General features: G+C 40.8%; 1 protein-coding gene across 2 annotated transcripts in view; it reads left to right on the top strand.

Annotated features, from left to right (window-relative positions):
• Positions 1-1,064: 1,064 nt before the first annotated feature.
• cep126 (centrosomal protein 126) overlaps positions 1,065-13,565 on the top strand; it is a 15,829-nt gene continuing 3,328 nt past the window's right edge. Inside the window, exons 1-7 of one of the 2 annotated variants that reach the window (XM_050068674.1) lie at positions 1,065-1,388; positions 1,633-1,752; positions 3,145-3,290; positions 3,394-3,505; positions 4,714-4,885; positions 6,733-8,671; positions 11,313-11,431. In XM_050068674.1, coding sequence (XP_049924631.1) covers positions 1,354-1,388; positions 1,633-1,752; positions 3,145-3,290; positions 3,394-3,505; positions 4,714-4,885; positions 6,733-8,671; positions 11,313-11,431 — 2,643 coding nt within the window. In that variant the 5' untranslated portion in view covers positions 1,065-1,353. The other variant, XM_050068665.1, reaches the window with a different exon arrangement.

Genomic DNA, 13,565 nt, shown 5'->3' with positions numbered 1-13,565 from the left:
GTAACAGGTAATAATAACACCTTTATATTCCATGACAGGGACCGTCCCGATGAGATATAGACTAAGCTCTGCAAGCACAATTATGATTATAGCTCTCCAATTATATATGAGGTTTCATCAATAGGCTAGAGTGTAGCTGGAGTTCATGGCTGGAAATATGTTTGAGCTGTAAGTCTTTCAGATTTAGTTTATATTAAGTTTACTCGATAGTACTTAGTTTATTTTATGCAATATATATATATATATATATATATGTATATGTATATGTATGGATATATGCTATGCCAAAAGAAAGCAATCCTACACAGCGAAAAAGATGCACACCAACGAAAAGAATAGGGCTATATTCTGATGTAAAACCTTTGTAATCACCAACATTTTGATCAATAACTGCAATTTAAAGTTATTTTTTCCTCAATGACTTTAACTAATTACAATTACATTTATTTTGTAATTTAATCACATTTAACTAGTTACATGTAAAGAGTTTAAAAAAGAATAGAATCCATTACATTAATTTTTAACTCACTAAGGAACTGAAATCAATGAGGTGGTATTAAAATATACCTACTTTCACACACAGATACACAGCCTTTTCCTAATCTGTATCAAGAAAAATATTATAAGGCAAATTTATAAAGGAATATATAAAGCATATAAAAACATTACATAATAATAATAATAATAATAATAATAATAATAATAATAGTAACAAAATAATAATAATAATAATAATAATAATAATAATAATAATAATAATGGTAGGAAAATATAAGGAGGGAAAGGAAAACTAAAATCAAAACCATATTATACATCGTATGAACCTATTAGTATCAATTTATATCCACCTTCTTTCACTTAACTTGTTTATTTTTGTTTTGTTTTATTTAGCTTTTTGTTTTCATCCTTACCCTGTTGTTTACATATTCACATTACGACACTCCCAGGAGTACCTGAAGGCAGCATGCACGTACAGAGCGCGAGCCCTCTGCTGGACACCGCGCGTGTCCGACAGTCCCCGTTGTCAAGGAAATGCGTCCTCGGTTGCTATCATGGAGGGACTGTACACAGACAGGCTCAGGTGAAGCGGTGACAACTTAGCTGAATTATTTCATACTTTTAGAAACGAGCAAAGAAGCTGCCATTAACCGGGATAAAGTCGCTGCCATGTGGATTCGTACATTTAATTTAGAAGTTTGTCTTCGCCCTGAAAACGGTTGAAGGAGTTTGAACGAGGCACCGTGGACGTTAGCTTAAAAAGGACCCAACAAGCCAAGTTAGCAGCTAGCAGCTTAACAAGGAGCTGAACCTGTATGTCTGACCGGTGTCAACAAGGACCAGCAGCCTCGGAGGATGCAAGCTGGTCAGGGCGACTTCTTCTACCACTCGTATCCTTTGAATGTTCACTTATTTACACTGTAGAGTTATTATAGAAACGTGTATCATGAAACTTAGCTGCACCTGTGTTGATGTAGAGATGCTGTTGACACTGTGAACCACTCTAATGACAAAACGTAAACAACCAGCCTGCATAATTTCATTCAGTTTTCATTCACTCGATTCAAATGTTGCGTTCAGGTGCTGTATCTACTCTGCCATTTCAAACTGCTCTCCTCAGCTGCTCCCTTCCAGAAACTCGAGGCTGGGAGCTAATGGAGGTCTCGAAGATGAGAGACAGCTTTTGGTGGAAAAGCAGAAAATATGCAGATCCCGGGCTCGCAAGTTCACACTGGAGACAAACCGACGCAGGAAGTCAGTTTTAGTGAATCACACTTCTGTATTGTTATTTTCATTTCAGCACTAATAGGATGTACCCACAGTTTTAACTGCAGTCTGCAGAGAGACAGTTCCTTGTAAGTCAAAAGCAGCATCTTCCAGAATTTCCTGGAAGCAGATTTGCTGATGCACGATGCACCTCCTGGACAGGCAGCTGATGGTTCTGTCCTGAGCTTAGCGCCTTTGAGGGATGGATAGTGTTGACAGGATTTTGCAGTCTAGACCTGGAAATAGATCTGTTAGCCCAGAGGGTAACTATAAGCCAGAGAAGCGACTGAAGCGTCACCTCTCTGACAACTAAAGCTGCCAAGTTAAGCACCATGTGAGGCTCAAATCCCTCACAGATATTAATAACCATCTAAATTGGTGTTTCCATAGATCAGCAGAGGCTAAAAGTAAGTGTTGCTGTATTTAAACTAAGAGCTCGAAAGTGTGGGTGAATGTGAGGATAGCTGTAGGTGCAGGTTAGATTTATTGTGCAATTGTGCAGTGTCAGAGTCAGATTTTACACAGGCAGGTGATCATTTTTAATCAGAAACATAATGTAAGTCAACAGTTAAATAGCTTATCACATGTCTGTGCATGGAGGGACATATTAAAGGAGGTTGACACATTACATGAGGTGATCTTAGAAAGCAATATCCAACAAACAACTCGGCTGTGAATGAAAACTTTATGACCTAATCAAACCTTTATAGACTATCAGAGTTGATAAATCAATATCAAATGCAATTGATTATTTGTTTCATGCATTTTTTATTGTATCAAATAAGCAGAAAAGAAAAAGATTTGACATTGAAAATGAAGATTAATTTTTGCAACATGCTAAAAATGTTGTATAAGTTTGCAGTTTGTATATTTAAATTAGAAGGACTAATGTAACACCTCTTCATGGAGTGTGTTTACTTTATCTGTCTCAAATTAAATGTCATATTACTCACAATGTTGGCGTTCCAAACATTGCAGCTTCAGTAAGATACCTTTATAAATGTTACATTACATAATGAACATAAGATGATGAAGATTTTTTTAATAAAACAGGTTTATGTTGACTAGGAGCTTGCGCTGCTGTTTGCTTTGGCTCTCAACACAGTTTTAAAATGTACTCTGCTCTTGTCGACAGTGATTACCATTTTGCCTGTTAAAAAAAAAAGAACAAAGCATTAATGCTGCACTTGTTTGACCCTGTCGAGGTTATATTGGCTTCCTCTGTGAACCCAGTAGTGAGTGGTGGCTTTAATTTATTAATGACTGTTGAAAACATATCTCAATGAACAGACTCGGGTTTCTGAATCTAAAACACGGCCTGTCTACATTTAATCGATTAAAATGCCTCAGGTTCATGCTCCGCTCTTCTTCATGGCTCAGGGCGCTGGAGGAGAAGAGGAAGCAGTGGGACGTGCAGGAGCAAAGACTGATCGAGAGCATCCTGAAACAGCGCAGACAGCAAGTGCAGGATGCAACTGAGCGCTTCCAAAGAGCCCATCTACCTCCTTCTCAGAGACGCAGGCAATGTTAGTGATGAAGCTCACACATGACTCTTAGACCCTGAGAAATAATGCACAGCAGTCTTGACACATTTCACTTTGTCTGATGTTTTTCTTTTTGGTGTTTTAGTTTATAGAAGAAATGTCCCAAATATTGAAGATGCACTCAATCAAATTCAAGGCTCCCTGAGTTCATACATCCGGCAGTCCTCTTTCTTGTCCAGCAGCTCCAGAGTTAGCAGGTAAAATGTCAGATTAGTAATTACATCACTCTCATGTGTCCTATGCTAAAAAATTAGCCCAGTCGCTTCTGTTAGATTAAAGCCTCTACTCAAATTCTGGTCATGTTTATGTTCATAACTTCTGATTTTTAATATACACTCATAGAAATAAAGGTGCTAACTAGAACCATACAGGGTTCTTCGGCTTGTCCCACAGGAAAACCCCTTTTTGGTTCCTGGTTGAGCCATTTATAAAGGTTCCACCTGGGCCCCTTTAGATGATACTATCTAATACCCAACATAAAGGGTTCAGGGATACAGAGAACTCCTCCTTAACATAGCCGGCAGATCCACCGGATCAGCCTCTCAGGTCCAGCGAGAGCAGCGTTAATGTTACCATGACCACACGGCCCATACAAACACATCAAGGGAGACTGATAAGATAAGACTGATGAATGTCAGTCAGGCTTATATAAAATCACACTGTGAACATTACTGTCCATAAAGACAATTATTTTCCATCTAGGAAAGCAACCATGGCTTTTGCCCTGTAGGCCGACAATGTTTTTTGTTTTGTCAGTGGATAATAATGTGGTCGTTGCAGCTGGCTGACAGATTACACTCCATTTAAACAGCCTTCCCAGTCCTCGCCGTTAGGTGTTATGCGGTGTGCCAGCACACTGAAATGGAGCAGATGCACTACTATTATAGCCATTACTACCTCAATGGTGCAGTAGATCTCAACTCTACCAGGATGCTCAGTGGCAGAGTGGACAGTATCTCCACCCATTAGCCAAATGTAATTGTGTCTCTTCCATATAGGTACGGAATAACCTTTTGCATGGTATGAAATGATGGGAAAAATATCAACTATGGCAAAGCACAAGTACAATTAACTGATTAAGGGGATTCCAGATATATCTACATTTAAAAATACCATTGGAAACATGGATAAACATTGATATATTTTAGGGTGAGGATCTTTAAACCCCCATGTTTTAAACAATCCTTGAAGAACTCCGTCCTCTAAAATGGGATCTTTGGATGAGAGGGTCCTCAATGGAACCCTTAGTCTTACAAAGGAGGCAAATGGTTCTGGGTAGAGCCTCAGCCCTTCAGGGAGAACTCTTTTAAAGCCCTTATTTCTAAGAGTGTATTTGTTGTGTAGCATGTTGTGAAGGCTGGAGAAGTCATGCATTGTATTCATATTTTTCTGTTTACACTTAAAGAAGCTGCACTCCCTCTCCGAAGCCTCCCACAGTTGCTAAATCCTCCCACCGCCCAGCACTCTCTGCTGTGGAGGCCTACACTAAACTGCTCCAGGAGCAGAGCATGAGCAGCTTCAAGAACAGTCAGCAAGCTGAAAAGACACAAGAGAAGCAACAAGATCACAGTCCACAGGTATGGCAGTCATTTCATTTGAATGTGCAGGGAACAAAACATTTGCTGCCATTCTCTTAAAAGAATCTACGCCAGCTGACACTGTTATTCCAGAAAAGTTATTTATGTCATTTCATCCCTCCCCATTGTTTAATAGAGATGCCTTGTTTTGTAAGATGGTGCTTTGTCTGTGTACACACATGAACACACACCCCACTGACACTGTATGCGAGTGGAGTGACCATTGACTGCTGTTAAAAGATTGTTTAGAAGAGTCTCCATGCTGTCACCTGCTCTAAAACCAGACTGCAATTCATCCAGAATCTTTATTATTAATGATGACAAGTACTTGCTGGGCTGCCATCTTGGCAGTTCAGATGCTTGTTTTTTTTTGTATCCCATCCTGCACAAGTTGACCTGCAGGTGGCAGCAGTGTAGCAGTTTGCCACAATCACTTTCCTGCACCAGAAACACACACCTTTTTTTGCTGCAACTGTCTTTAGCACTCTGTGGTGAAATGTGTGTGAACAGTTGTGTAGAAAAAGAAAAAAGTTTAATTCCGTGTGTGTGTGTGTGTGTGTGTGTGTGTGTGTGTGTGTGTGTGTGTGTGTGTGTCTAACAGATTCTTAATTTGCTTTTGTAAGAAAAAAATTCTGCCTCAGACAGCACATGGCAGATGCTTGTTAGCATGGGACTTAATTTGAAATGCTTGAAAGAGTCGCTCAAAACAAAGTACCCACATGTGCATAATATATCAATATTCTTTTTTACTGGAATGTAGGTGTAATGCCCCTCTTCAATCTGACCTGTGCATGTTACACACATACTGATCCAGTACTTTTCCACAGAGGAGAACGTATGCATCAAATCTTGTTCACAGATATGAGACATCCATCATGGGGGGTTATGTTAGCAAAAGAGGATATGTTTCAATGCTATTTTCAATGGCAAAGCAATTTACAGTGAAATTAGTATCCCTGTACTGTCTGTGTTAACAAACTCAAGACCCAAGAAAGTGAAATGCAGTCTAATGGCCACCATGTAGACGAGAGTCTGACCCCTGCTATTAACCAGAGTGGTTTTACAAGTCTGTTTACCCAATTTGACCCTTTCACAACAAGTTTATTTACACATGAACTACAATTAAGCAAAAACACATACATGGCCACTTTTAATCACTGGTGTGTTTCAGATGATTATGCTGACTTATGTCGCGCAGTTTAAGCATGCTCAACATCAATGGCGATTCATTTTTGCACAGGAGGGCTGTAAAAGGCAGAAAATAGATATGATAGACTTCTTATCACCTGAAAAGTTAACCTGCAAGACCCCATTACTCTGTGAGATTCAAGTGTTGCTGGTCCATCAACACTATAGCCCTCAATTTCTCCTCACCAATCTCTCCCTCTCAAACACAAACTACTTTTATTTTAGATCTGCGTCTCAGCACTGGATGCATATGGAAAATGTAAATCCAGTGCTGGATCTAGCAGATTCAACACCCTAGGCAAGCTTCCCCTGTCCTTTTTTTCAGTTTGGATTGCCCTGGATGACTTTTGCCTTTTCATTTTCTCTTACTCTAAAGTTCTCCAAATATACTCCACTCCACTATACCCATCAATGCTCTAGCACGTTCTTACTGTAAGGATCACTCACTGATGAACACATTAAGGTTAACCACATTGCAAGGACTAGAGGTGATGCCCCTACTACAGACTAAGCATTAGCATTAGATATTAGATATTTGGATCATGTTTAATTGGTGGTGCCCTTGGCAGCTGCCTACGTTGCCTATAGGAAGATCCACCACATGGTAATTGATATTATTATTTTCCACTCATCACCCCTCTTTTGTTTCCATATTTCAGGACAGCCAACTGTCTGATTGCTGTAATTCTGAAAGCCTTTCAAGTAAGGACAGTTTGGACAATGAGGACCTCAATCACAACACAAAACATCTACAGTATTCCTACTCATCATTCTTACTTGACTCCGAGAAGCCCAACCCAGACCTGAGAAAGCAAAATGATTTGTGTCCAACATCAGACCTAACTTCCTCCTCAGCTGTGATGCTTTTTGGTGATAACTTACCCCAATCAAACAAACTGCACGAATCTAAGCAGAAAAAACAAGAGCACTCCGGAGAGCCCAACAATAAAATGCACGTTTCTAAAGCTTCCTGGGGGTTCACATCTGTTGAGCAAACGCCTAAAACAGACCACCAGGCTGCTCTGCAAAACTGCAACTTATTAACTCTTTGTGAAATTTTGAGTGCAGACCCTGAGCACTTTGAGCTGAAATCCTCACAAAACATTCCCAACGACAACATCATCATTACCGATAGAGTTGCTCCCAGCAACGCAGCACTTGAGTCTTCATGTCCTAAACAAGATGCTCTGTTGGATGTCAGGCAGAAGGGGGACCATGATGACAGACAATTAAAACCTCCATCAGCTCCAGAAATTATTTTGCCTGCCAAAAATGGTGACAGCAGTGACATTTTGTTTGAGGCTCCCCCAAAGCCCAATATCTTCTTGAACGATAGCACAACAGATAACGCCTCAGAGGAAGGAGCTCTTCAGCAAACAGAAAAAGAAATCCACTATCTGTCACCCCAGAAAGAGCCTAGTGCTTCCATAAACAACCTCAATAAGGTTTCAAAACCAGAGCACAAAACTGAGAAGCCCTGTAATGCAGCATTGCTGTCTAACATTCAGTCAGACACTCCTAAGTGCCTTAAATGTCCTGAGGAGGAAGTACAAAAATTGCCTGTTTCTGTAGGGACATCTCATCCAGTATGTGAAGTCAGATTCATCAAAGGAATCCTTAAAAAGCCGTCCAAATACGTGCCAGAAGATGCTACATGTGTGTATGGCTCAGGACATTTGATTTTTGCAAAACAAGGAGCTTTCGCGATCAGAGATAGTGTTGAGTTAACGAGGACAAAAACTAAGGCTGTGGAGGGCAACAGCTCTGTGAAAAAGAAGCTACGTTGGTTTGATGAGGTACAGGACAAAGACCAGAACATAATGAAACAGATTAAAGGCAAGTCTTCCAATCATTCTCAGTCCGAGGACCACCAGCTAAGTCTCACTACAGTCTCAGGGGCTTCCAAGCCTGGACCGAGCATGACCCCTCCAGCCTCCACTGGTTATCACTTTACAAAGCAAGCGTGGGCAGATGTTGGGGTTCAAGTCAGCTTGCCCCAGGAACGAGCAGACGAGGTCAAGGTGCCGCGGAGCAGTACCAGGACCAATGGTCCCAAGGGCCCTCGAAGAGAGAGCTCTGCCAGAGCTGGAGCGGGTCCTGTTTCCTCGCGGATCAGAAAGGGCACTATCATACGACCTCAATCTGCCACCGAGGTGAGTCAGATTGCCAAAACCCAAGGGAGGACCATGGTGCCCCACCCGCCTCCTAGGATGGAATTTATGGAAGAAAAGACGCCGTATATCACAAAGACTCCATATGGCCTGGATCATGCTAGTCTCAACTGTAAACAAGCTCTGGCTGTAGAGCAGGTCCTGCACAAGGTAAACTCAGGAGGCATTTTCTCACCTTACACACGTAATGTAATTAGAACAGATAGTGCTGTCATGTACACACCACTGCCTCCCTCGTGTACCTACCCCTTCTTAAAGGGCAACATGAAGCGCACGCCCAGCTCAGGGCTTCAGGAAACTCAGGGCTGCAGCAGAAGAAGAGGGATGGTGTACAATGAAAAAGGCCTCTGTTTAGATTCCACTCCCACAGATGAAGAGATCTCACAGCTCTGGCACGGTGTCCGCAGTGCCTTAGCCACCAAGGACGGTAATGTATATTTTGGCTGACAGCCTCTCATACTGCTTACGCTTGGTTTATGTGTCTGCAGAGATGTGTCATTTAGATTTACATGCAGTTTCTCTCAGGCCTATTTGTTTCTAACCATTAGCTATCAAGCTTCAAATTCTAAGTTAAACAATGTGAGCACTGGCTCCAGTACTGTATACTGATCCCTTGTGTGCTTTATCCTTAAAATACAATAACAATCCCACTCCCTATGATCACATTTAGAGAAACATGCAGTGAATGAGCAGCATGATGTTTGTGTGACTGCCAGTTTTCAAAGTTGTTTATGATCCCTTTCACTGGAAATCTATTTTTAATAATTTGAATCAATAATCCAAGTCATATTTGGTGCTTAGTGTTCATCTTAAAACAAGTATTTAATGAAATTGAGCCCCATAATAACTGACATACTTTCTTTGGACTTAGTGGACTTAGTTGACCCTTAAAACTTCCTGCCTCACAATGGCCTGTTGTCTGCCTTGCCTCAAAACAGCGTCAATCTGTCCCACGTTACCATCAGCGGTGATAGTCTTAACAGCTGTGTCTAAGCCATCACAGAAATGAGTGGCTTCTTTCTTACCTCGTTTACTTGTGAGATCAAATATCAGATCCAAGCCACATTTTCTCCAGTACATCAAAGACATACTATTAAGACTGTACTTTTAATGTAATTACTTGGAGGTATACTATGATACTATGCAGGACAGGGGCTGCCCCCAAAAATTGTCATAGAGGTGGCCAGATGGGGCCACTGAAAGTCCAAAACCAAAGGCGATAACAGAATGTTAAGGAATTCTGTCATGCTGTCAAATTGGAGAGTTAAGGAATCACATACAGATATACTTTGTTTTCTTATTTTAGTAAACGTCACTACTTGTCTGATGCGCACAGACTGATACCAGTACAGTTAACATTTTCGGTTTCACAACAATCCTGTTGTAAATCCTGTGTAAATGTGTCATGTACCTGTAAATACATGTTAGGCAATTCATTGTCCTGTCCCTTACAAAGACAAATACACAGCTTTAATTTGAAGTAGTACATTGATTGTATCTGGAGGTGAGTCTTCAGGGAACTCCCTTAAAAATGAGCATGCCATTTTTTCCCTCACCAAAATTTGGCCTAAATTTGGAGTGTTACTTAGCCCCCTTCCAGACAAGCTAGCATGAGGTGTTTTGTACCTTAGGTTATCTAGTTTCACAAAATAGGACTATCTTTTTAAAAAAAATTTTTTTATATACTTTATTAATCCCCAAGGGGAAATTCAATTTTATCACTCTGTTGTCATGCTGCTTTTTTGTGCTTTTAAACTCATTGTTTTCAATGTATACGCGCGGCAGGCGAGCTGAAACGCCAGAGCAACACCGTCGTGGCATGCACACACTGCACTGCGCTTTGAGATAAACCGAGTTCAACTTTTTGAAGGCAGCAGCACGCACCGCATGTCATGTGACGAGGACCAACCAATCACAGCTGACAGATATCTTCCCCTTCTTCCGTAAATATCAGTCTGTGATAAATATGGAGGAGAAGTTGATTATTTTAGTGCAGAGCTGTCAGAGCTGTACATCTGTCCCACAGATGATATGCCCAAACGCAGCACCTGGGAGAAGATCAGCTCTGAACTCAGGATTTCAGCTAAACGGGCTATGGTACCATGCTTGTTGAGGTTGTTTAGCAGCCTCAGGTGCAACCTGCTGCCGTACTCTTGAAAGCTTGCTTAAAAAAGGCACCAAAGTAGCGCCCGACCTCGCATTTTCCAGGTGGTTAAAGACGTGGCATGTATACGGCCCCAAAAACAGAAATGTCCGCCTCTAATTATTTTTGCCTAGGGGGACAGCAATTGTATCAGGGGGCCATGGTTCCCCTTTGGGATCACCACTGATGCCGGAGTGTCGGTTTGACGTTAAGTCTCACAACATTTTTGTATTTTTTTAATGCACGGTGTCTCTTGGATGCCTGCTGCTTAGAGTCTGGCACCTGGTTGCAACCTTTTAATAAAACCCTGACCTCACTTGGACGCTGCAGGGGTACACACCCATAAATGTCCTGAACTCAGAAAATAGGAACAAAATAAGACATACAAACAGGGGGCAGAGTGTCTGCAGAAAAATACACCTCCACACATAGTAGGTCATAAGTGACGATTGAGATGGATAACTTCTGTGCGAGTCTGTACATTGGTTTTAGAAAATTCCTGCATAGTATACCTTTAATTTGACTTTCTTCATATATTTGCACAACATTTAAAATAGCGAAGCTGAACAAATTAATGATGAGCTGCACAATATAGACAAATTTAGCTTGCAATATCACTTTAAGCAGGACATATGGGAAGCCCTTACAAAACAGAGAACAACAATTATAGTGCAGTGTTTTAAAGTTGTATCCTTTCTTGCATATTGAGGAAAAAAGCCACACATATGCAGCTCTTGATCACAAGATTGATATTCTCTCTTGGGATTCTCTGTCATCTTTATTGCAGGCTTAAGATGGAAACTATTTTGTTATGTATCGTCTTTAGAGGACCACAGGGGCCTGGGCTCACCACATACTAATAAACATTATCATTTATGTTATGTTGTGCTATTTTAATGATTGCAGCAAATATATCTTCTTTCAGCAAAAAACATGTTTAGACGACAGGCCCTGGACAGTGGGCGAGCTGTAAGGAAAGCCTGCGTGGAGCAGAGCAGACAGCCTCCTGGCTCAGGGAACAGAAGACTTCCTCAGCCCTCTCAGGTACATGCATGCAGTTGCCCTGCGGGGAGGAAGAGTGAGAATAATTGCTAAAGATCAGTAAATGGGTGTGTTTGAACTCGTTGAATCAGTTTCACAGTCCCTTTCATGCTGTCCTTAGTGTTTGTAAAACTGACTTGACGCCACGATTTGTGCCTCTCAAGACGAGACTTTCCGGACAGACTTGAGTTGCAGGGTTTTACATAATATAAGCGTTGATGCATAATGTTTTTGTTTAAAGCTTGCTCTACCTGTTATTGTGCTTTATGCCTGTCACCGAAGAATTTTTGCAGTTACTATAGGCCACAGAAATACTATTTAAAGGTCCAGTGTGGAGGATTTAGTGGTATATGTTGGCAGAAATTGAATATAACAGGTACCTCCTAATCTATGTCGTCCTCCATATTGCACTGCCATGTTTCTATAGTAGCCCAGAACGGACAAACCAAACACTGGTCCTAGAGAGGGCCATTGGTTTTCGTGCTAGCCACCATAGTTAGCAGCTCCTCAACAACAAGCAAAGTCAGAAAAACACAGATTTTTTGTTACTGTGAAACTGCTTCAATTGGGGTTTTTACCAGTTTAAATAACCAGAGACCTGTACAACAAAGCCAGTTCAACTTACCCAGGATATCTTTTAGTTATCTGGCTTGACTAACCCTAACACTGGCTGTCTTGATAACTGATATCATGAAGCTGGTTTTCAAGTAGTTCAGTTAATTCTGGGTTTTCCTATCAAGCCATGAGAGCATTCATGTGAAAGAGGTGGGGTTATTAATTACAAGCAACATCATCAGAACCATGATTGTAGTAGGCTACATTATATGATATGAATGAAACGGTAACAGCAATTACATGTGGAAAAGCCTGAACTCTTACAAAAAAGATGTAGAACCACTGGAAACAATTTAAAAATAATCAACATAGGCCAATTTTTTTCTTTTTAAATAAAGCCCTGGAACAATGAAATGATTCTACCGACCTACAACAATATATAGACTACTCTTTACCTGTCACTCCGGACTTGTCCATGTCGGGATACTTTATTTCTTCAGTGATGTGATTGGTCAGCGGTTAGAGTGTTGACAGGTTGTGATCCTATACTCTGAACATAACATAACATAGCTGTTCATAGGTTACCAGCGTGGTTTATCCTGCTACAAGGAGAAGCTGCTTCATAGTACTGCAAACCCAGAGTTAACCCTGAAATTATCTCGCTAAAGCAGGATATATTCTTGTGCGTCAGCTCTATGCAGAGTCTACACCGTAGCCTACGCATGTGGCCTACTCCGGTGTGAGCATTTGTACTTGGTATGCGGTGGTATGTCACTCTGCAGTTACACCTCCAAAATGCTTGTCGGCAGCAGGGTTTCTGTGAAGTGCTGTAGAATTAACTTGATTTGAAACACATCCAAAACACACATTAAACATGGCTTAATAGAGACAATTTCAAACACAAGTACACAAATCAGCTTCACTATAACTCACAGCATTCACAGACAGAGCATTTGTCTTTTGCTGGACACATTTTCTCTACAAATACAACATGCTAATGTTTTTAGCACCGGCCTATGGCATTTTACATTGTATAAATTAGCCTAGAGAACTTTTCCTGTACTCATACGAAGCCAGGGTAAAAAGCAACATTTAACAAAGGTAACATTACAAAATTCAGCTCCATTATAACTCACAAGGTTCACCAACAATACAACTGTCTTACACTAAACACGTTTTCCCAAACAAATATAACATGCTAACATTATTAGCACAAGCCTACGACATTTTACATTGTATAAATTAGCCTGGCAACTACTGGAGATTTCCTCTATTTATATGAAGCCAGGATAAATCACATACAAGACCTAACTTGCTATTTTGTGGGGGCTTTATTGTCTTCACAATTTATCAATCAATTCAATCAATTTTATTTATAAAGCCCAATATCACAAATCACAATTTGCCTCACAGGGCTTTACAGTGTACGACATCCCTCTGTCCTTATGACCCTCGCAGCAGATAAGGAAAAACTCCCCAAAAAAACCCCTTTAACGGGGAAAAAAAATGGTAGAAACCTCAGGAAGAGCAACTGAGGAGGGATCCCTCTTCCAGGACGGACAGACGTGCAATAGATGTCGTA

This window comes from Epinephelus moara, chromosome 2, assembly GCF_006386435.1.
Source record: "Epinephelus moara isolate mb chromosome 2, YSFRI_EMoa_1.0, whole genome shotgun sequence".
Classification (NCBI taxonomy): Eukaryota; Metazoa; Chordata; class Actinopteri; order Perciformes; family Serranidae; genus Epinephelus; species Epinephelus moara.
This window is presented reverse-complemented; position numbering and strand designations above follow the sequence as displayed.